This window comes from Teleopsis dalmanni, chromosome 1 (assembly GCF_002237135.1).
Source record: "Teleopsis dalmanni isolate 2A chromosome 1, ASM223713v2, whole genome shotgun sequence".
Taxonomy (NCBI): Eukaryota; Metazoa; Arthropoda; class Insecta; order Diptera; family Diopsidae; genus Teleopsis; species Teleopsis dalmanni.
This window is the reverse complement of record NC_051846.1, coordinates 24,724,558-24,751,101: the sequence shown is the minus strand read 5'-3', so window position 1 is coordinate 24,751,101 and position 26,544 is coordinate 24,724,558. Positions and strand designations below refer to the sequence as shown.

The window sequence follows — 26,544 nt, the reverse complement described above, 5'->3', positions numbered from 1 at the left end:
ACCTTCGCAGCTCAAGCATTTAAAGATGCCATATACGACACAGCACCAAAGTATCTGTAGCTATGTATGAGTGCGCCTCTGTGAACTTGCACTCGTATTTGCCGCTATATCGCACGCCATATCACTTCAGCAATCATCCCTGAAGTATTGTCGACACAAATGTCAATCCATTCTGACAGTTAAATATTGTTCATTCACAATGTTGTCGTAATTGTTGTTGCTTGTGTTCTCCGTTTGTTGGTATTATTCTACACATACGCTTGTTCTGTGAGGTATTCACGACATAAATATCGACTTTACTTAAAACACCGACTGACAACTTTGTGAGAGAAGCCTTGCAAGCAGTTTTACAAGAGTTCTTCAATCAAAATATAAAAAAAAACAAAAAAAAACTTTCCAAATGCGTATCCTTCATCCTTCAGGAGTTCTGTTCTCACCGTGCACGCATATGTATATCCGCTGAAATGCGTGAATTCGCCCGAGGTTATACTAATGAAATTGTGTTAAGTGTTGACGAAGGTTCTGAAGGATTTACAATTTCATGCGTTTTTATTTTAATCACCATAAATGGATTAGAAGTAAGTCATTAAAATAATTAGCTCAATGCGTATTAAATGCAGCAATTTAAGAATTTTGATCGCTATCAGCAACAGATAATGTGTACGCTTTAGGGAAACATCCTTTATAGGGTTAAATTTATTACAGAAAGTTTTCATATAATTGATTAAAATAATTTCGGTATAAAGAAATGAAGATATTAGAAGATATCTTAATTCTTCTTCTTACATACTCATAAGATCAAGTACTGGGTTAGATTAGGTTGGAGTGGCGGCCTTGTGTCCAAGAAAACTAACTCGAGTAAAATAATAGTCAGTTGTGGGACGACAAGATAAGCATTGGTTCTTACATAGACTTAAAAGTCAGTATACGACCAACACCGAAAGCAAAGTCTCCCTCATTAGTTAAAGGTGAACTAACCTGATGGTTCTATGATTTTGACTAAGTCTCCAATTTTGCAAAATGAGAACCCGATTAGGTTAAAAAAAAAAAAGTGGCCCAGAAGATTAAAGATATGCTCCTTTCTAGAGATGTAAACTAACACATCTGATGGATCACAGTTTTCTCTAAACCCGCAGAGCCACAACCGCGGTAACAGTCATTATAGAGTAAACCATTGGGTTATATTATATATAATTGATTAAAATTAGTTTGCCGAAGAGCAATGTAGACATATAATATATTTTAATACTTCTTCAAATATAATATCAACTATAAGGTTGGCTCCGCATAATCCTCCGCATAAGATGGTTCCAAAAATTATTCAATATCGATTTATAAGCTGCGATTAACCAAACTAGAACAACAGTAATTCAGACACATAAATAGGACCAGAGAGAGCAAACTCTAAGAAAACCAAAAGGCAATATAGTTTCACTGGCATTGAGGACATCGCGATTGTAACGATTTAAATAATATATGGAGCATCATCGTTTCATATTTCCGTCTAATTTTAATAGATAACGAAGGGTATATGATCCACCTAATAGGAAAAAATTGTATGCTTACATATAATACGGCAGTGAATGTAGCAAGCTAAAATTGCTTGGACCCTATGGATGCATGATACATTGTGATTTTATTCATGCAAATAATTCATGGAATGAGATTATTACCTATTCCCCTAATAAAGTTCAAATTAAATTGATACCTCCAGCTAGGAGGTAAGAATCACATACATACAAGTGGTATGATAGTCGATCTAGAAAATCCAACTCATTAAGTTCCCGTCTGTGTATTATGACACCACTGTTGTACACACTACCTTAACTATATTAGTCATGAAGCATTTTTGAGAGTCATTTTAGGGATGTTTATAATCCAATATAATAAAGATTTTACAAAGTATTACCGGTTATAGATTTTACCTATTACCGGTCAGACCAAAAGCCGATAACAAAATGTTATGATCAATGAAGTAAGTGAGTAAGTAAATTTTTTGCTTTGTTTCTACCGATTGCCTTTATCCTCTTCTTTTTTGTTCTCTATTATTATCAAGATTACTAGATTTTCGGATATTTCTAGAAGCTTTTCTAACTTCTAACTAGATCTGGGCTGCTACAAAAACATGTGTTTGTTATTTTTTGCCTTATTTTATTGTTTTGTAAACCTGTTTAATATATAAAATATTTATTGTGTATATACCTTATATTATTATTATGTTAAGCCTTTTCCGAGTTAGTGCATTTGGGCACTTTTACTCTATGATAGCTGAGGGGATTCTGCAGAGTCCCGCCCATCCTATTGACTAATTTGAGTATTACTGATAATCTTCGTGATTAATCAATGATTGATTTAAGATCTGCATATCGCCCCATGCGGTAAGTGATTACTCTTAGATTAGATTGTGCTAAGTAGGGCAGCCTGTCGGTTTTCGCATATAGCTTCAGAGCTCTCTCCCTTATGTATTTTTTGACCGGCTCTATTCGAAGGTCTCTTAGCGTTTCATTTGTGCGGATATACCATGACATCCGCATGGTATACCAACGAGCCATTATTTGTGGTTTGGTGCAGTTAACTGTTATTCCAACTTAATTTTCTTTTGTGAAAGGAAAGTGTTTAAACCAGCTTACATATTTACTAGCAATATAAATCTTTATACCTAACAAAATAATTTTTCCTAAAATATAGGATAAGAATAGCTTAAAAACATTTTATTGAAAAATTTTATGTATATTCTTGTTCTATTTTGTAGGTTTTAAATTTTATGATTGTATAAGACATATTTTATCCTATTTCAACCTCAAATTTAACACAAAATGATTAATTCTACATGAATTTATCTTCGTAGTTCAACAAATATACTTCGATCAAAAAAGAGTTCAATTTTTCCTGTCTTTGGTTTCACTCGATATTCTCATCTATTATATCTTAAAACATTTAAAAAACATTATCGAAATCTAATTTACAAACACTTCATGTGATCTTAACACTATATAATTTTCTCAATTAACAGTTGACTTAAATAACATCAACAGTCAAATAGCTTCATTCAACAATAAAATTGAAACCAATAAATCTTCCAGAAACCTCTTAAACGAAACACACTAAACAAACAACAACACTAAATACTCATAGGTACAACATAAAGACCCGAAGAGAAATGAATGCCACAAATAAAGTACACAAATTGATCACGCACAGGCAGGCAGACAGACACTCACCGTTCAGATAAATACCAACACATTTAGAGCTGTCGGAGAGGTAGGTACATCCTAAACGATCACACGCAACAAATCAACAAAATTTTCCTTAAATACATACAATAATACAAAAGTTCATACAAAATATATCAAAACAAGGAAGAATCAAGTTGACGGTAATGAAGACGACGAACCAACCAGTGATAATGAGAACAATAGCAATAATGTTCTTGTTGATGATGTTGGTATTTATGATATGGATGTGCGCGATATGCCTACCTAAAATAATGTTACTACATATGCTGAACAACGGAAACACAAACAACAAAATAGAAAAAAAGAACACCAGAACCAAGAATACCGAATTGAAATTAGAAGGAAAAAAGAAATGTGCGGAAAGGAAGCAAAATAAAATTAAGCGACAAAAGGACAAAGGCGAGGGTTAAGTGAACTGCATTGAAACATTCAACTACAAAACGCTCAAAATTATATATACACATGCAAAATTGCATTAAATTCACAGTACCTGCCTTCCGGCTGCCTGACTTCTGCGAGACGATAGTGCCGAAGCGAAAATTAACAACCAGAAAAATTTAAATGGAGAGGCCGCGAACAACTCGAAACATCTGAGAATTGTAGGGCGGTTTTGGTAGATGTTGTAGCACAAATCGAACCTCATAATCATACTACAGCAGCAGGCAGTAATTCGTATGAAATGATCGCACTTAAAGTAAACAGAAGGACATAGTAGAACAAAAATCAGTAAGCCCTGAAAGACAGTATGTCTATATGACTGTCAACTGTTGTATGTGAAAAGTAAAAAAGTAACAAAATAAACCCTACAGGAGAAACATTGAAACTTTAGTGTCTCAAAAAGAGCCTAAATGCGTAAGTCTGTCAACCACTAAAATACTAGTAATCAACTGATTGTCCAACCGAAAACTATTCGACCTCTAATGCACTCGAGTAAATGCGAGATAATTTATATATATTAAAAGTCCAACAAAGTAGACGATTACGTTGATGATTATGTTTATTAAATGAATATGAGGTGTGCGACTGTAGCCGTTGGACACACCAAGTGCAGTCAATAGCGTGAAAAAGTGAAACAAAAACCGATCATCAAGCCACTCTGTAGCAGTGTGAACAACACTAACAACCACCAAGGATATTATAATGAGGATCGAAACATATTTAATAAAATATAGTATAATATCAAGACCGACAACAATGCGTACAGCACCAGCAGCATCGACATCAGCCACAGGAAGGGAGACAAAAACAGCAATTACCAGCCGGTAACTCTGTTGGTGGAGGAAATTACAAAATGCACATACACTCCTGAAAACACTCCTGAAATTTTGAGTCATATATATGACCGAAAACATAAGCATCGAGCCCGGTAACAAACAATCGTATTGCAATTTGCCTTAAATAAAATTGAAAGTAAACGCAGGAATGCGTACAGGATGAGCGCACATGCTGCTCCTGACCGGAGTTGCACTTAATATGCCACCAAGTGTGTTTGTTGCACGATATCGAAAAGTATTACTTCATATGCTCAGCTGCATTCTATAAACTTTCGCTTTGTAGATTGTGTCATGTTGCGGTTAGTAATAGGCGAAAAAAATGTATGCACATGTGCTTGAGACTTAATTTATTATTATTTTTTTTTAATATTTTTGAATTTCGAGTGCTTCCTCTTCTTCTCCATGTGCAAGCAAGTCCTCGCTTAATACTCGCTTAGCTCGCTTACTACCTATATAAACTCAAAACAGCAGTCAATAAGACGTCTAAGCCACAATCACTGTTCGGTATGTGCGGTCAGTAGTGAGTTCCCTTTTATTGCTGCTTTGAGTAGTTACACTGAAGGAGTTCTCAAGTGATCTCTTGAGAATCTACAAATTGTAGATAATTTATTGTTTATTAGTTTTGTTTGATAAATGTTGATATGTTTTCACAATAAACACTGTAGATGTTAATAGTAATCGAATGTAAGTTATTTAAACGATATGTATACGATAATATGAGTCAGCGGTAGATACATATTAGTCATTAATTGGATTAATTGGATTTCATAAAAATTTTTTGGGTAACTATTACCAAAATTATTTTTCTTGTACTTTTTAATATAATTTGAAACTATTTTAAATTGATTAACAACATGTTTAGGTCAACAGGGTTAGGTTAGGTTGAGAAGGCACGTGCTAATACAATTATCAACACTTCTGCTTGGAGTCATCTATGTTGAGTCATTTGCCCATTGCGAAGTCCTCAAATTTGCCTAAAAGAGACTAGTTATACTAACCATTGTTATATCACTGTATTAAACTTATAAACCCATTTGATTTACTAAATAAAACTGAAATGATCCGACAAGTTTACTATCATCATCTCTGCCAGGTCAATGATCTCGAAGTTATTGAAGTTGCTACATTTAGAGTACCAAACATAATAAATATATAGGTATAATAATAAATAAAGATAAAAAGTGACTGATTGGTCTTGCCCCCTTTACATCGTGGCAATTCTTTTATTCCTAGTAAAGAAACGGTCTTCGTGACAAAGAAACCGCTTCGTCTGTATTTCTGGACAGGGACACAAAAAGATTCTACTAGAATCAATTTTTTGTTCATCGCAGCACAATCCAATTTTTAGAACATGTTACCCTTTTATTTCCAGAAAAGAAACGGTTTACAAGGCATTGAAGTCGCTTCGTCTGTACTTCTGGTCGAAAACATTGGAAATAATTGATGGATTCTATGGCTTCTTTATTTTGACAAATTTGGCACAATCAACTTTCCACAGCATTCAAGAAAAATCGCAACAACTCACTGCTTTTTTAGTACTTCAGTTAGTAAACGAACTGCATATTTGCCGAAGCTCTAAAGGGACTTTACTTATTTTTGTTTAACCCAGGCTATAGAGTCTTGGTAAAGTAAAAATGTTCGTGTTTAATCCAAAAGTCATTTGTCGCCGCGATTGTTGATTCTTCTCTGCTCCTCAACAGTTCAGGCATAGGGTTATTTATGGAGATCTCGGATATAGTGTCATCTCATTGTTTCATCCCATTTCTATATTCAGAAACTCAAAAAAAGAAACTCGTGATGCTCGAGACTATTCAGTGAGGACCTTGATTTAATCATAATTTTGAAAGTCAACATTCTAAAATCGACTACTAATTATCAACAAAATAAACATACTATATATTTTATAAAGTCTATTGAAACTAACGTATCAAACATACACATTATATCATAACTATATAACAGAATGGTTATAGTTACCACCGGAACAGAGCAGCGCTACACGTGTGGCATCAAGGGTGTTCTTAAGTATGAACTATGACACTGATTCAGTTGATAACTAAATCCCTAGTTGTGAACCAAACTCGCGAGTTAACTAGATTCGGTAAGGCCCATAGACATAAAAATGAAATTTTTATTATTCAATTAATTAATTTGTAGGTGAGAGATCATTGTATTCCCGATACTTTTTGACAAAGTATACTGTTGAAATATTATTTTAATTTTAGTAACATGTTAATAGAGCTATTAAACAAATGGTTGTGAAATGCGTGAAAATTAAATTTAATCATTTTAATTAACTAATTTATAAGGAAGAAATCATTATTTTCCCGATACTTTCTAAACGAAATATATGAGTGATATATGATATAAATAATAAATTGAGTAGGCTATAATGTAAACGTAATATGTAGATATAATTTGTATAAGGAATTATTTTAAATAAGTTTATTTAATAAATTTGCAAGAAAGAGTTTATTATATTTCCGATATTTTTTGGACAAAATATATAGTTGATATATAATTTTAAGTATAATGCAATAATAAATTAATAAAATCATATAATAACTGTATAATGGTTTTGAAATGTTTAAAAATTGACTATTTTAATTTTAAGTAATTAGTTTCAATAATTTTTAATGTATTAATTTTTAAAAATAAAATCATTATATCTTACATCTGCTTTGAAATAGAATTATTTCTCTGATATAGATTTTTAGTACAACTACAGTGAAAAGTTGAATTCTTTGAACTAAAGTAAAAATAAATTTTTGTTCATCTACTCTATAAATAATGAACACACAAAAGATTAAAATTAAAATATTAAAAAAATAAAAAAAAATCATAGAAAATTTCCCAATAATTATTCACGCAACAAATACAATTACAAATCCACCGATAAACGTTCGCCTCTTAAAATCACAAAATACCTTAAAATACCAAACAAACAAAAGAAGAAAAAATTTTAAATAAAAATTAAAAATTTAAAAAAAAAAGCAAAAAAATTATGTATCTACACTCAACGAGAAATTATGCCACAATCAAGAAATGAACACAAATCCACAAGTACGAGTACGAGTACATTCCAAAGATACACTAAAAATGAATGTAAAAAAAATGTATAAATAAAATAAAGCGGCTACAATAAATAATAAAGCAGCAACAACAAAGCCACGACAACAAAGCAAGAAAAAAAATCTGTTAAAGCAGCAGAAAATACACAAAATCAAAATCTAAAATAAAATGAAATAAAAAAAAATAAAATTCATACGCTGACGATTTCATGCTCAAAATAGAATTGAACTGTACCGAGCTGTGGTTTTCTGGCATTAACCAATGATGCCACTCAACAGAATATCTGTGCCGTATTTTATGCTTGCTAATGTTGATGAAGCTGCCGATGATGAGAAGTCATCAACAAAAGCTGTTGTCGCCGTCGTTCAAGCAAATCCACAAAATCAGTATCAAAATCGAACAACGACAGCAATAAATTTACAACAAAACAAAACTCACATAAACTCAAATAAAAAAAATATAAAATAAAAAATAATAAGAATTTTCAACATACTCAACATACACAACATAGTGTTTAAAAACTCACCACCGTTGTTACAACACAAACAACAACAGCCACAATAGTAAGAACAACAACAACAACAGTAACAAAAGAACAAGTAATAAGAACAATATTAAATATTGCTACAATGAAAGGCAATAAACTAAATAAAAACAAATCAAGAAAAATAATTTTCCAACAACAACAAAAATAGAATATCGCATACGTAAAAAATGTTCACGTTTGTTTGCATGTGTATTTTTTTGTCTACTCTATATCACTGTATATGGAGATATACTTTTTTCTTCATTCATGGCAGATATGCCATGATGTTTATGTTTTCATTTAAATGCGAAGAGGCATAGGAAGAGTCAACAACAATAGCTTTAACAGCAGCAATAGCAGCAACAGCAATTCGAGACAAAAAAATCAACAAAAAAAATATATTACCAACAACAACAAGGAGTATTTAAGAAAAATTCTACTAGAAACAACGTCAACCGCATTTATTTTCGCAACAACAATAACAACAACTACTATAACAGCACCAACATGCATAACAAGAACAGCAGAAACAGCCACAGCAGCAGCAGCAGCAGCAATAAATGTGCGAAACGAAAAGCAAACGCAACACAACGTCATTTTAACCTCATATTTATCCAACAGAAGACGTTTATTTTCTTATAGACTAACACCCCAACCGCCTGCTTTACTTTACCTTCAACACTCTTCACTAACTACACAGCATTAAGTGAAGCAGCGATAAGCATGAGAATTTTCAACCAACAAATAACAAGACTATCAATACAGCTACGTTGACTGAGAACCGTCAGTCCACTGAGCAACAAAAAAGAAAAAAAGAAAAAAAATTTCAATAAAATATTATTATGCTTACGTTTTTATGCTGATATCGAACGTCTACACGAGCATATACACGAACGAAGAAGACCGAAACGAATATGTATGAAACAACCAGCAGCAACCAACAAGCAACAACAAAAAGCACAACAAAATTATTAACAGCAGCAGAGTAAATGTAAACGTGAACGCAAACGTCAACGTTAACGTTAACGTTAACGTTAACGTTAATAACAAACGAACAAACAGAGCAGCGAACCAAGTAGTAACGAACATACAGGGGAATAAGAGACAATTGTAGTAAGGTTTATGCTTGCTTATACGAGCGTATAAACATATTTATACGTATGAAGGCAGTAGCATACTTTAGCATGAAATATATGCTTGTATGTATAGATATTTATACAAACATATTTTGTATGATTTTATTGTTTTGTTAGAGTTCACCGTTTTGCACTTTTCACTATTCATTGATGCTCTAGAGCATAATGTATTGATGCGCTACAAGGCTATTGCTTTGCTGGCGTACATTTCATATAAACAAATCATTATAAATAAATCATATCCAATAATTATTTAACTAAGAAAACTTACAACAAAAATGGCAATAACACTAAGTGTGTTCTTTCTTACAGACGTTTAAAAGGAACAACAACATATCAACAAAAACTAATGCTATAAAATATATAACAAAACAAAACTCATACACCAAACAAAATAATAATAATATTAAAAATAAAAACAATAATAATAAAAATAAATGAATAAAAAAGCAAAAAATTTAACAAATAAAACTCAATATGGTGCGATGCGGCTTCACTTAAAAAACTATCCAAAACAACAACAGTGCAATCAGTATTTTCATTATGCACATAGCGTGTTGTTGTTGCTGCCTTCTTTTTTTTAAACTGATTTCTTTCTCTAGCTTTTTTCATAAATGATTTTCTTTTTACTTAATTTGTTTTTGTTTTACTTCTTTCACTTTTGGCACTCATATTTGCCTACACCATCTCATGCGCGCGCTCCTCTTATTTTGATTGTTTTCTAAAAAAAAAAGCACAAACAAAAAAAAAAACAAATAAAAACAAAAAAAAAACCAAATTCTCTGCTCAGTGCAAAGCACAGTAAAAGGTATAAAGAATTCAAACATTATTCTACAAGCATATCCACCACCACCACCACCACCCCCAACAGCACAGTCACATTTTACCATAAAAATCACAACATACCATACAAAAACAATATTCGTACGGTCTTTAGGCTGCATCAAACACTGGCAGCCAAGCTAACCGTGCACACAAGTGACATACACACGTTGCAAACACATACACACACACACAATGCAAAAATAGCATCTCTAAATGAGTTTGACAAAAGTTCAACGTAATTTTTTTTTTTTCATTTATATTATTACTTTGCTTTCTTTGCTTAACTTTTCATTTTTCGTACTGAGTACAGTCAAAATGTACGTGAAAATTTTTGTTGAAAATCTCTTTCATTGCACTCTTCACTATCCGCTCATTTTCTTTTATGCTCACTACAGCTGTTTTCTGCACTATACTTTGCTATTGAAATGATACAATATGTTTGTGATTTAGTGAGAAGTAGACTACTGCAGAATAACACTCATACGCTCTCGTGTGCCTTAGAATATGAATGTTGGATTCTCTATTTTCTAACAATAAATGTGAAAATGTGTTGCACGTTTTTTTTTGTTGTTTTACATTTAGAAATGCGCAACATATTTTTTTCGACAGCCAATATGCATTTTGTTGTTGCTAATTTGGCATGTGTTGCTATGTATGAGTGTTTGTTTTATGCCGTTTTTGTTTTGCTACAATTTACTACTTACTGCTTTAGTACTGTTGTTGCTGTTTTTTTATTGCTTTTGAGTTTTTCTACTTAACCATGCTCTATGCATGCTCCATGCTCTATTTTGTCCTCTTTGTAAGTAGAAAAAGAAAACCAAATAAAATTATTAGTGCCATTTTTACATTCCCGTAACATTTAACATTTTCCAATCCCACACACACACAATAATTGATTTTGTGCTCCAACTTCTGTGTGGATCGAGGATGTTGTTGTTATATTGTTTTTGTCTACTTAGAAACTTCTTTTGGGCGATGTTTTGTTTTTGTTTTTAATTAAGTTTCTTGGTATTGTTTGGTGTTTGCTTGCTATTGCTTTTTTTTGTTTTTGGGTGATGAGTTCTTTTGAGTTTCGGTGTAAGGTGAAACGATATTTTGAGTTGCTTTACAATATGTAAAATGATACAGGGTGTTTTTTTTTTAAATTTCAAGAGATTTAACTTAATATGTATATATATTATAATATATATAATATATATTTTCATAATAATTTCAGAATAATAATAAAAGTTCAAAAAAAAAAATAAGAAAAATTTGACTTATTAAGAAGATTAAAAAATACATATATATTTCTAAATAAATATAAACTAATATTTATTAAACAATACAAAAATAATATATTATAATATAATCGATTTTTAACTATAAATAAGCTTTTTATCAAATCTGTTTTTCAATTCCTTTAATATTTTTTCTGATATTAATTGTTTGTACCGATAAGCTAATTATTTTTACAGTAAGACCAAATATATTACAAATAATTATAATTAATAAATAATTTTAAATCTATAATTGTCGCATTAATTGTCGTACCCTGTTGAATGAAGTAAGTTTAAAAGACTTCACACCACTTTACGTAAACGTTTATAATCATAAGAGGGGAATCCTCTTTTCTACTCATCATAGCATTCATCGTACCTTCTGTCATTTTCTTTAAGCATAAGCAGAACCAAGCGTGCTACCATTTATGCGGCATATTTCAACACAGACTACAAATTGAAAAAATTTCTTTCGTGCACATGTACCCATCGTCCTATGTTTTCACCACAGCTAACCGTAACTGTGAAAGCAACGGTGGTGGTCGTGTTAATAACGACTGGTTTCATTATTAAGAAGAAGCAAATATGACGTACAAAACAACAACAAAAAATAAACATAAACATTAACAACAACAGTGATGATAACAGCGGTAACAGTGGTGGTAGAGCGCTAACAGTGCTACAAACGTCCTTGTGTGGTACGAACACACAGTGAAATTTTTTGTTTGATTCGAACATACATAAAACTCAATACAACCTGACTTGTACTAATGAAAATAATATATCAAATACCAGATTCATGAGAACGATAAGGACATGTTTTGACTAAGTGGCGATTTCATTAAATTTAAATTGGATTACGTTTGAAAATAAAATAAAAATTAAAACATTCTATTTCCTATTACAGTTATTTCAAAACACGTCGCTGTAAACTTACCATACCTATTGTTTTTTTGTGATGTTGTTGTTTTTTTGTTTTAACATATAAAATATTACAGAGTATAAACGTTTCTTCCGTCATACGTCATCGGCATAAAAATCAACATCATCAACCACCATCAACCATTAGCACACCACGATGCAGCCACATCGCTACTATACTAACACCACACCATACCACCCCTAGGGATAAAATAACACAACTCTCAACAGTAACATCATCAAACTTGTGAAGCTATCGACAGCAACAGCAACAACAACAAGAACAACAGCAAAAAACACCACTCGACCCAAAGAACGTGTACGTACACACAGTTCAAGCGGTAAATAATAAAACATAATTTTTTGCCTAACAAACACATTAGCACTGCGCGCAACCAAAATACAATAAAAAACAAATTTATACCAATTTTGTTATATATATATATATGTATGTATGTGCGTGCACCCACTCTACTACATGCATATATACGTATATATACATGCACTGCTCTTTCAATTTAATATCCTTGCTTACGCTCTGATTCTTTTTTAATTGTACTCAATAGCATCATAGTGTTAACAACAACAACACAACAACACAGCAGTAACAGCACAGTCAGTGTACCTTACACTCACACCAATTTCACTGTTAAGCGCACAAAAAAATAATTTTCTTCAAAAGAGGAAATCTTTTTTTAATTTCCATCATTGCAAATTCTACACACAGAAAAAAAATGCGCATAACAAAACTCTTACATTACTCAATTGATGAGCTCAGTTTTCTCTGTTAAACAAGAGCGCACACGCACGCTCTTAACATTCTTAATATTCATATATACGTATGTAGTATTATTATAAATATGCTCTCAGCCATAACAGCGTTAACGGCCAGCGTTTTAAATTTAATCTCGATATGGTAACAAATATGCTACAATTTCATTGAGATAAAAAGACAACAATTGTTCAGGTTTAATGAGCAGCGCGGTTGGTCGGGTCGATTACTTGGTATGCATTTAATGGATGGCAGCAGCAACAACAACAGTGTACAGCAACAGCAGCAGCAGCTAAAGAAACAGCAGTGGTAGTAGTAGATTTCTCACTTGACATGACACAGTTGAAACAGCCGCTAGCACACACACGTACACACAAACTCGTGTACGCACAAAATTGGTACTGTGTCAAATGGTAGTAAATTTACTACATTTTTGTGTGCTAATTGAGTGATAAATTGGGAGTGGATTTTATGTGAATAAATATTTGTATGCTAACACACACACATATATATACACAATGGGCTATATTCAAAATATGGAAATTCACTTTGTGTGTGTGCGTGTGTGTTTGTATGAAGTTGTGTGCAGAGCAATTGATATGCTCATTCAGATTAAATTGTTTAATGTTATTATTAGGAAAATTAAAACATGATCTTTTAAATGAGGTGTGAGGTGTGAGAGGGCGGTTTAGATTAGATTATCATATATATTATTAATTAATTTGCTTAGATATTTAAGTATTTTGGTATAATTAAAAGAGTTTTTAATAAAATTATATTAATGATTCATGTATATTTTCATTGGAATGAAATAAATAAATTAATTGATTAGAATTTAGTGAGTTAATTGAGATAATTTTAAACATAATTAGAGTTAAGCTATAACAAGTGGTGGTAAAAATTTTAATTTATAGTTTATTTCAATATTAAAAAAAATGTAATTTTAAATAAATAATTATTTACTTAAATAATTAAAAAATTGGAGAGGTATTCAAAGTTTGAAAGACTTTAAAATCTTTTACAATGACAGAAATAATTAAATAACGGTATACTTAAAAATTCTAAAATTATTTTAATAATTCTTAGATATTTATTTCAAAATGGGGGGATTTGTTTTCTAACAGAACATAACTAAAAATTTTATAATTTAAAAAATTTTATATAAAAAAATCTGAAAGTACACTAAACACATATTTCGAAAACTGTTGTAATTTCTTTGAATAATGTATGAAACTATTATTTAAATACCTTTTTATTGCTAAGTACAGGTTATTATATTACTATAACATTCTTATCATATTTAGTTCTTACTTAGTTACTTTATTTAAATGGCTACAACAGCCCAACGGCAAGGGCTATTAGAAGGTTTCGACCACCGGGTGTCTCTGTTGCGTAAGTGCTTATCCAATCTTCTACATTAAGTGTGATCAGTGTTTCTCAACTTGATTAGTCCACTAGTGGCAAAGTCTACGTTAACGCCTTCTTTTTACAACTACTGCTAAAAACACTTTATTCGCTGAAACGTTGTCAAACGTTCTGAAGATATGAAGATATCACCAAGCGGCTTTGCTGTAATTATTTAACACTTACAAAAAATCATGATGAAATCTTACATTTTTAAACCAGATACCGCAAGTGTGAAGCTATATTAACACATATCGTGTGAAAAGGCTGCTCAGACATTGAAATTCAAAAAAATCTATTGTTATATTGCTGCACCTAGCATCCTGAAATCCTCTTCTGCTATTTTTAAACAACTTATTTTAAAAAAAAAAAATTACTATAATTAGATATAACTAACTTATTTTAAAACATATTTTTGTTATAAAATTTAATAAATGTATAGAATGCAATCAAATATAACCCACTTATTTTGCGAAAAAGCATTTAAAATAATTCCATAAATTCTTTAATTGAACATATCATATTTTTATTATTACATTAATATTATTTTATTAATATTGATTATTTAATTTTGCATTTTCAAAATTAATTTATACGTTTTTTAATAAAATTCAATAAATATATATAATATAAGTCCATATATTTTAATTTTTTGTAATGAAATTCATTAAATGTATTATTATTTAATATATATAATAAAAGAAATAATTATTTAATTATAAACATTCAACATATATTTTCTATACGTATTTTATAATAAAAATTTTTCTTTTTCAAATTTAACGTCTGTTTTAAAATAGTAGTAAATATTAAGTACTAATTTTAATTTCTAATTTCCCGCAATTTATTTAACTCTCTTAAAATTGAATATTCGCACTAACCACATAGTGACTTTTCAAAAGAGAGTACCATTTACTCCTTAACTTGCTACCATAAAATTTTCTTAAAGTAAAAACAGTATTTTTTCTACTACTTAAAAGGTAGTAGTAGTAGTAGCAGCGATACGATATATGCTCGTACCAACTTAAATTCAAACAGTGAACAACATACTTAATGCCAAAATAAAACCAAACAAATTGACATATGTGTAATTATTATATTAAGTGTGTGCGCATCGTCCATAAGACTACAACGACCGACCCCGAGACCATACCAAAATAAATCAACAGCAACAGAAACAGCAGTAGCAGCAGCAGCAGCAATAACAGCAATAAGAACAGAGCGCAACTAAGTACAGAGCAAGCACAACAATATGAAGTAGTAAAATTTTAAGCCAAATTGAGTTAAACAGAACTGAACTACATGCTCTGCTATGCTATGATATGCTACAACAAAACCAATATAACAAAATTTCTACGTACATACATATGTATATGAACAACATTAAAAGCAGCAGAAGAGTAGAAAAGCAACAAACACAAAAACAGCAAACAACAACCAGCAGTAGCAGCAACTATACAACCAAACTGAACTCAGTTGCTATATGAGAAGCAATAACAAAAATTTCATACAACAACGTCGACAGCAGCGCGCTGTAGCGGCTAACAGTTGATACATTATATGAAAGGCAATAACAAAAATTTCAGACAACAACGTCAGCAGCAAGCAAATACTATATGAAAGCCAATAACAAAAATTTCATACAACAACGTCAACAGCAGTGCGCTGTAGCAGCAAGCATTGTACAATACCAAGCAAACAAAAATTTCATACAAAGTAAAATAAAATAAAAATATATATATAAAACAAAATTCAATAAAATACACAAAAAGCAGAAAACCAAAACAAAAACAAAAACCAAAGTATGAAACTGTAGTACGTGCGTTTATTAAATTCAAGCATGGCAAACGAACCTAAAATACGTACGAACGAATGAATACACAAGAGAAAAAAAATTTTTGTGTTCTCAAATAGCGGAGAGCATGAGCATGCAACTACCAAAAAACAAAAAAAAACAAACACACATATAAGATATAAAACGATAAAGAAAACAAACTCATAAACCGCAGCAACAAAAACAGCAACAACAACAATCAAATAATACCAACAACAACAACAGCAGCAGCAGTGCACAGCAGCGTTACAAAAATTCCCTACCTTTCAAACAACGAAAAGTACGAACGTACGTACGTACACAACGAATTTTGTTTTCTATCCAAAAGTTAAGTTTAGTTCCTTTCTGGCTGCTGTCGATAATGGTGCGCGCGGCGCGGCAAAAATACAGTTGAAACAACAGATAGAAAGATACAAAATTTTATGAATATTATAATAAATATTTTAAGTCAATGTGAAAAATTTTTTTGAGCTAAAAGTAAAAATACGTAAAATTTTTTACATATTATAAATTAATAAAAGTGTTTTGAGAAAAAAAAATTAATTAAAACAAATTAATTTTTACATTGTAAAAGTAAACTAAAAAAGAAAATCTGGTGAAAATTAGAAACAAATTTGTATTAAATTAAATTAAAAAATAAACAAATATTTTTTTTTGTTTTATGAAAAAGATAATTTTGATTTAAACAAAATTAATTTGTTGCAAAACCGGTTGGTACAATTGAGTTGCAAGTGACAGTGACAGTCGTCGCATAGACCGTTAAGTGAATTGGTGAATGAGTGGAGAAATTGTAAACGATCAAGTGGCGCATTTTAAGCTTTCGAAAATTTCGAAATTAAGCAAATAAAAAAAATAATAAAAAACGTTACAATTTCAAATTTAATTAAAGCGAAAATATTTGACAAATTAATTGACAAAAAAAATTTTATTACAAAAAAAATAAAATTTAAGACAAAACTAGCAACAATTTTAGAAAACAAAAATATAAACGTAAATATTTTTAAAGAAAAAAAATTTTCATAAAATTTGTGAAAATTTAAAAATTAAGTTATTTAAAAATAAATTAAATTATTAAAAGAAAAATTAATAAAAATTAAAAACAAAAGTTGAAACTTATTTAAAAAATATATGCATATAAATACATTTCCTAAAAGTTCAATGAAACAATAAAAATTTTTAGTGAAAAAAAGATTTTTAGTGAAAAAAAAGTATTAAAAGAAAATTTTTTTTGTAAATTTAAATTTACAAAAAAGTGAAAATCAAATTTTAACTAAAATTGAATTAAAAACAATTCCGCGCTAAAATATATTCTGGATAAAAGTAAATAAAATAAAAGTTCCTGTTGCTTGTAAACAAACAAAATACACAACAAACAAACTAAAAAGTGTTTGACTACATATACAAATTTTCTAACAGTATTATTAAACAATAAATACATATACACATATATATATATGAAAAGTATATTGAAGTAGCTGCAATAAATACACTAAAAATTAACAAAAAAAATTATTAAACTTCGAAAAGAGTATTCAAATTAAAAAAATAAAAATTTAATTATGAAAAACTAAATTAAATTGTATATGAAAAAAATCTTGAGAAGCCAAAAAGTAAATATTTTTTAAAAAATTATAAAAAAGTAAATGAAAATTAATAAAAATGTTGTTAATGCAAAATAAAACATTTTGAGTAATCCAAAAAACCCCCAACAACAACAACACTAAACCAAACATAAAGTGCACCACTGCACTTACCTGAAAAATTTTTTCACGTGTTTTTTTGTTTTCGAGAAATGCAATTAATTGTTGACAAAATTCCCATGTTTTCGAAACAAACAACGAAGCGCAATTCCAAAAAGTAAGTCTACAAATAAAAATAATTACAAAAAATAATAAATTAAACATTAATAGTTTATTTAAAATAGTGCAAAATACTTTTATCAATTAAAATAGTGTAATTTTAACGTACTTTTAACTTCTAAAATTCGACTTCAAATAATTAACAACAATAATAACAAAGATCGCAAAAATTGCAAAAAAGACAAATAAATAATCAACAAAAAGAAAAAGAAAACATAGTTTTATTTAAAGCAAAAACAATAAAAATAACAACAAACAATTATTTAAAAATATTTAGTAAAATTTAAGTCAATTCTTCTGCACCCTTTATTTTTGGCACAACTGCATCTGCCACTGCCACTGCCACTGCTGCTGTTATCGTTCCCATATACCAAAGCAAAGCGTAGCGCAGGCAGGCAAGCAAGCAAGCCAGCAGGCAGAGAATAGGCCAGCAACTCAGTGATAAGCTGCTGTTATCAACAAGATGTTGCATTTAAATTTAGGTAAAATATCTAAAAAAATATTAAATTATAACATATTCATATTGTAAAATACCATATAATTGCTACTATTACTAAATGTGTGTGTTTAATTTTTTTCTAGATATTTTATTTAATTTTAAACTAATTTACTCTTTAGAAAAATTAAAAAAATAATTATTTACCCATTTACACAATTTTTCATTTTTTTTTATTAAATTAAAAAAAATATTAAAATTAAAAAAAAAATGAAAATTCACAAATAATAATTTAAATTTAATATATCATTTTTAAAGTGTAAATAAATTATTTATTTTTAATTAAATTATTTTTGCATAGTGATTTTGTTGTTATTGTTGTTGTTGTTTATAATATGATTGGTAACTTATTTACAAATCAAATAGCTGTTTATTCATATTTAATATACTTATATACAAAAGCGAATTTTAGTATGAAAATAAAAAAATATTAAACAAATTATTAATTGAAAATATTTTAAAACTTATGAAAAATTCTTTTTTTATTTTTGTTTACATTTTTTTATTCTTTAATGAGTACACTAATTTACCCCTTACTTAATGTCGTATTTAATATTTATTGTACTTATTTATTAATAAGTACATTTTTTATTTATTTTTAATTTATTAATTAATTTATTTTAATTATAATTAATTTTATAAATTAATTTAAAAGGCAGACAAATAATACAAGAAATCTTGAATGTTATTAAAGATTATTATTAAAATTCTTAAGTCTGAAGATGGTTTACGAAGTAGACTGAAATATCTGTTAAAGAAATAAATACTGTGAAATTACTACTTAGAAATTTTTAGTTTTAAAGTAACTTTATATATAGTCTAGTAACTACATAAGATACTAGATTAAATGAAACAATTCCTATATCTAAATTTATAGTACCTATATAACAAGACAGATGTGATCTGCATAAGATACTAGATTTAATTAAACATTTCTTAATTAAATATACTTCGCTTCCGTTTTAAATTAAATAATAACCATTCATTAATTTCCAATAAATACAAATATTTTGTAATATTTACATATTGTTTTAAATTAATTGCTCATACATTAAATTTTAACAGATTTAAATACTTTCTAATATTTCCATAGAAAATCTTTAATAGATTATTTTATTTAAAATCATACTTATTTAAAGTTTTAATTTATAAATAATTTCTTAAAAAATATTCTATAGTAAAGCATTTAAGTTCTGATGAATTTTTACCTATATATTATATCAAATTATGTGTAGGTAGCAACATTGACCATTTAAATTTGGAACAACTCATTAATTCTTAAAAATTCTTCTATTATATTTGACACAAGTACAATAATTTCATTATATTAATTTTAAATCACATATAAATATTTATATTTATTAAAAATATTTATATATATTTATATTCTTTCTTATATATTTAATAACTAAATATTTGTTTACTTGTGTAGTACATATAAAAAACAGATGGGATATAACTGTCGTATAGCTTTTTTATATATTTTTGCATGCTTAGATTAGATTAGATTATAATAATCAACACTGGCTGTTAAAGTCTTCGTCTTAAATGTTTCTTAATCTTAATGGGTTAAGTTATACCGAAACCGGTATTTTATAAAAGAAAAATATGTTAACGAAAGTGGTGATTTGACCCACTATGCGCTCGCATAATAATGTTTGTTTACATATTACATATTACTATATATTACTTAATATTAAAAAATTCATACTTTTAAAAATTCACAGTTTACTTTTAGATTAGAAAAAATAATATTATTTATTATAAGAAAAATACAAAAATTTGTTAAACATAACATCGAAAATAACTCAAAGTAACATAAATAAATAAAATAATAACGAATAAATAAAATTATGGATGTTATAAATAAACAATAATAAATAAATAAATAATATACGATAAATAAATAAAAATAATAATATATAAATAAAAATAATAAAATGTATATATATATTTTATATATATATATATTTTATATATATATATATTTTATATATATATATATTTCATTTATATATTTATATAAATACTTCTTCACTATTTCAATAATTCAAATAAAAAATACAAATATTGTAATATATAATCTCATACCTTATAATACATTAACACAAATATTAAATTAAAAAAAAGCAATGTTCAAGTGTCAAAAATGCAGTCAAAAATTTTTTAAAATTTTCCATAATATCATTAAATATGTACATACTTCCATATACGTGTGTATGTATTGTATATTTAAATAATATTTATAATTAACAAAAATTAAAGTTCAAAGTAATCGTCACTGTTTTAAAATTGAATTGTATTACGCATTATCCATCAAAAAAAAAATATTAAGGAATTCGTATCTTAACGAAAAAAAAAAAATTAAAAACAGGGTCTTTGTTCTCTGAATTCGTCACTTTTGTTTACCCTATCTTGGTTTTTATATTTAAATTTTATATATCCACGAAAGTTAAGAACCCCAACACTCAATGCATACAGCATATAACAATCTTTAAAAAATTATTTATTTTATTTCAAATATATTTAGAAAAATTATTTTAATATTTCCTTCAATTGATATACCGTATGAATACAATTTTTTTTAAATATTTACAATTATTTGATTAATGTAATATACTTTTATATATTATAACAATTTTTTTTTGTCTTATGCTTACGTCTTTTATACTTTATGTATCAACAAGAAATTTTATTTGAAATATACATTTAAGATATAATAGATATAGTATAACATATTAATATACATACGTAGTCTGTCAGAATTTATGCTATAAACCACTACTTCACAGTTGTAGAATAGGTATTCCTCAATTTCAACCGATTTATTTCTAGAACATAGGTTGTTCAATATACATAGGAGTCATATCTCAGATATCCCATGATCGATTATACAAGCCACAATCTTAAATATGCCATCTGTTTGTAGGCTGAGTACATCTCAATTTTAATCTTTTGGATCAATAGCACTGATTTCGTTATTTAATAAAAAAAAAATGGTCTTCTGAATATCAGTTATATTTCAATAACAAGGATATATGATAAAAAAAGAAGCATCTATGCGCTTTTTCGATAGAAAAGATGACACTGAAATCAATTTGTCATAGTTATATTAGTCTTTTATATTTTAGAGTATATATCGATATAAATCTTAACATATGGCTTGTAAATTCTTTATTTAATGTTCAGTGTTGTTAACCACTAGCCTACTAAGTCTACCTAGATATAGCTATAAAGTTTAATTTAAAAATATTTCTTAGTTTACATACATGTAAGTACCTATAGGAGTAGAGTGTTTGTTGTGCAAGTACAAGACATATAAAAGCCATGTCTTAAGAGAGTTCATCTCTCTTAATATATCGCCATTTGCTATAGATTAGAATGATATATTCGTTCTTAACTTATGATGAAACGGGATTTAGTGTCTAGAGCACATTTACTGAATAGTGTCTGTGACCACTTGGGTGAACCACTGTAATATGAGTTCCGTTGAATTCTGATAGACTTTACAGAAGTATAGTTTAATACCCTGCATATCTTTCTGACGGAATATATATTGAATTTCATTATCTAAATGTGATATATAATTTCATATAATTTACTTGTGACTTTATTATTATTATTCAAATTATTATTATTAGTTCGTTATTACCACAAACTAGAAAGATCTGTTCTTCTTATCTATATATGATATAAAAGTGTATATTGTTTTCTTGCTAATTTATTAATAGAATTATTATTATTAGTTAGTTATTGCTAAAAACTAGAAAGATCTAACCTTCTTATCTAAATTATCTATTAAATTGCATATTGTTTTCTAGCTAATTTGGGAAACGAAAAGATTTATTTAAATAAATATATGTATATATATCGTACTTTAATGCTTTTCTAGATAATATGCCAAATTCAACTGAAAAACATAATAAGTTCAAAACAAGCGAAACACTTTATTTGGTGTAGATAAGGTTTAAAATTTAATTTGAAAAATATTCTATAGGTGGTATATTATATACCTATAATTTCACTTAAAAAAGAGGGTCTATACAGAATTTATAAATATATTTATATAGCTTATTTAGTTCATTTCGTTATATTGTTGCTTTAAATTTTTACAATTTTATCTATTTAATGTATAATTTGTGGTTAACCGAAAATGTTTTTGTTATTTAACTTATTGTACATTGACTATAAAAAATTAATTTTTGCGCTGCTTATCTTTTTTATATACTCGCACCTAAAATTTTAGGTCAAATAGTATTACAGAATTGTGAATATTGTAATATTTTATTTAAAAAAAAAATTATCTTTTATTTTAAATAAATGGTTTGTTATTTTTTAATATTATTACCACAATTTCTATGCAATGGTGTATATAATATTAATTAAATATTTATATATATATATATATAAAGTCTGTGGTTTACTAATAAACACATAATTACTACTAATTAAAATGCATAATTTAATATGCTGCGTTATCATTATGCAGCTTAATATTAAAATAGTGTAATTTAATGTCAAGAATTTAATTACTAAGCGCTATTGACAAATTTAATAAAACCATAAATATTAATTATGCCTTCTAATTATTTTATATGACAACACTGTCTTTTCATATTAATTTGTCAAAACAGAGTTGCTTATTTAAAGCATAAATATCAATCATACTTACCAATGGTTTTATATGACAACCCTGTCTTTCCTTTTTTTCAAATTTAAAGCATAAATATTATTGATACCTATTAATTGGTTTATATCATAACACCTTTCAATGTTATTTGTTAAAACAGAGTTGCTTACTAAAAGCAGAAATATCATATATGCTCGCCAAATGTTTTATATGACAACACTGTCTTTCCAAATTTATTTGTTAAAACAGAGTTGTTTACTTCATTTCATTACTTCTTTGTACAATTATGTTTATACATTTTTAACCCTAATTTATTTCTATTTTTTTCTGTTTTAAGAAATTAAATAGTTTACTATACAAATAATTAAATATTTATGCTCTATATTAATGGTATGTATATACAAGTTGAAGAAAAGAAAAACCACGTAAACACATATTAAAGTTATTAACATAAAAACACATATTTAGACACACTAAAGTGTACAAATTTATTACCTACCATACAGAGATATATCATTATCGTATTACAATTCATTTCTTACTAAAAATGTTATGCGTTTACCACACTCATCAAAAGAATTTTCCGCGTTTATACTGCTTTTCTTCACGCCATCACCCAACAAACACACAAAATCGACCAAAAGATTGAATACAATATATAACACAATCATCCCCCCTACTTATTCTTCACCTACGGAGTTACGGGTACGGGCACATATATGAAGTATTAGTATGCTCATGCAATGCTACACCCGTAAACGACACTTTGTTGTTGCTGTTGTTGTTGTAGTAGTTGTTTGTTTGAAGAAAGAATTTCTCAGGCACAGGCCCAACTTCCCAAGTCTTCTCAAGCATATTAAAAACAACGCTAAAGACTGCGATGAAGAAGCTATTGAGGAATAAAAAGTACGCACGCAAAAAAAAAAAAAATACGTAGAAATTGAAGTAGAAAGAAGTAGTATGGAGCTATAGAGCCGTTGCTTTAACTGTGGAAAATATTTTAGAAAAAGGTCATTCATGTATATCTTTTCTCGTATCTTTTTTTTGTGTTTTTTTTTGTTTTGTTCCTACTTTAAAGTTCAAGTAACATTTATGCGCTGCTCACACCAGCGATATTGGTATCGGTATCTTGTCTTCACTCGTATATCGTCTTAAGGTCGTCAACAGCGCGTACATATTTCAACATATTTTTCTTTATAGTGTGTTTATTTCATAGCTACCTACACTTTTTTATCTTTTACTAGGTTTTTTTTTCGTTACTCTTTTGAATTGAACATTTTTTTTTTTTGTGTTTAAAAATGTTTCACATGCCACGCATTTTTGTAATTTTTCACAAAGACGTGCAACTTCAGTATTCGTCACAAATGTTCTGCTTTCAAAAGAAAAAAATAAAAAAATACATATCTATATAAAAGATATACTTTTAATATACAGTATGCATACCTATACCGCACACAGGAAGTTAGTCTATATTTTTATCTTTTTCTTAAACATATTTCAATATAAATTGAAACAAATGTTTATAAGAATCTATACATAAATACACGCATTTGCAAAACAGATAGTCACATTGACTGTTAATAAAATAGTAAACATTTTCATTTTAAATAATTTAACAGGTGTCCTTATTCATACATCAGCCGCTTCCTTTGTATGAATGAACAATGAACAAGTACACTCACTCACTTACTCACTCATTCACTCACTCACTCCTTAACTAAAAATTATAACCAACAAAGCACGCAATTTTGCAAGTATTTCTTTAAAGCCTCCGATTATAAAGAGCCTTAACTATCCTTAGTCGCTAACCAGTATAAACCTATAGTTAGGTTAACTGAAAATAAAACTATTTACGGTTGATTAAGTTAGATTGGTTTAAAATTTTTATTGAATGAATATGGCATAGTGCTACTGCCTGAGAAAAACTGTAGTTCTATTTTAATCTGGTATGAAAGGTAATATTTAGTAGAATTTAGTTTTATCTGTATGTGTTAGATAAAAACGTATCCTTTTTTTTGTTCTTTCGACAGTTCCATGATTTCCTAACAAAAGATTTTATAGTTATAAGTATTCAATATTAGGTATCTAGGTATATAAAAAAAATATACTATAAAAAGGTTAACATATCTACCTAAAATCCAAGGTAGCAGAAGATTATTATTATAGTCTTTAATATATAGAAATTTTATATGAAATTCTTAAAATAAAAGATTAGGTTAATATAATATAATTTACCTTAAAATTGCATTATATTAAAAGGATATATAAAAGTCGGCATTTATTTGGAAAAACGTAGTAAATTTAATATATGATTAAAACTATATTCATGGAATTAATAGATATAATTAACATATTTTTATAGAAACTTTAAATTTATATTGAATAGATACTTTTAAATTATATAGTATAAATTATGAATCTATATATCATTCAAACATACTTAATTAGAACATACTTATATAATAAATAATACACTCGAATACATTTATATAGATTATACATCCATGTTAAATTTAGATTTCTTATGTGAATATTTCATGTACTATGAGTTGTATAAGTTACTTACCGTGAGTGGGTTTATAGTAACATTTATATAGATCCCTGTCTTTCAAATTTTTTTCTTATTTTTTAAATCAGATTTTTATATTCCAACTTTATTTGAAACAGAAATCTTAATATATATTAAACTGTAACTCTCTAGAACGTTGTTTTTATTAATACAAATTAATTTTATAGAACTATAGAAAAATATTGAAAAATAATTAAAATCCTCAAAATAATTTCAAATCTTCATTATGTCTGCCTTTAATATAAATTATACCCTTAAGTGGAGTACGATCTGATATTCACAGAAATAAAGTGTGGACTGCTATCCCATATCCACTGTGGGTTCACACACGGTTTAAAATATTTAACTGTATAGCTCTAGAACGCTATATATATATTTTACTATTAAATCTTAGTAAACTTATAAACAAAAATTTCAAAAACCAATAAATTCTTTAAAATAATTTTAAATTTTCGATAGCGCTACTTTTAATACAAACTATATGTAGTGTGTTTCTATCTAATGACCAATGAGTCCACACTGCAGTCGAAATACAGTTTAGGTGGTATCTAGCATCCATTGTTTATTAACACGTCAAGTGCAAAACGGTACAAAATCTTGTTGAAACTTTGGTTCATTCTCTCTATAATAATTATTTTCACACGGCTTTAGAACATTCGAAATTTCACACTTTCTCACATTCTCAATTTTTAAATTAAGACAAAACAAAAACAATTTTTAAATTTGACATA

General features: G+C 28.0%; 1 protein-coding gene across 2 annotated transcripts in view; it reads left to right on the top strand.

The window, feature by feature from the left end:
- Window positions 1–17,919: 17,919 nt before the first annotated feature.
- The window catches only part of LOC119668688 (zinc finger MIZ domain-containing protein 2), a 50,970-nt gene continuing 42,345 nt past the window's right edge, over window positions 17,920–26,544 (top strand). Inside the window, exon 1 of one of the 2 annotated variants that reach the window (XM_038078281.1) lies at window positions 17,920–18,116. In XM_038078281.1, coding sequence (XP_037934209.1) covers window positions 18,052–18,116 — 65 coding nt within the window. In that variant the 5' untranslated portion in view covers window positions 17,920–18,051. Of the gene's footprint in view, window positions 18,117–18,349; window positions 18,601–26,544 lie in introns of those variants that run through there. The other variant, XM_038078283.1, reaches the window with a different exon arrangement.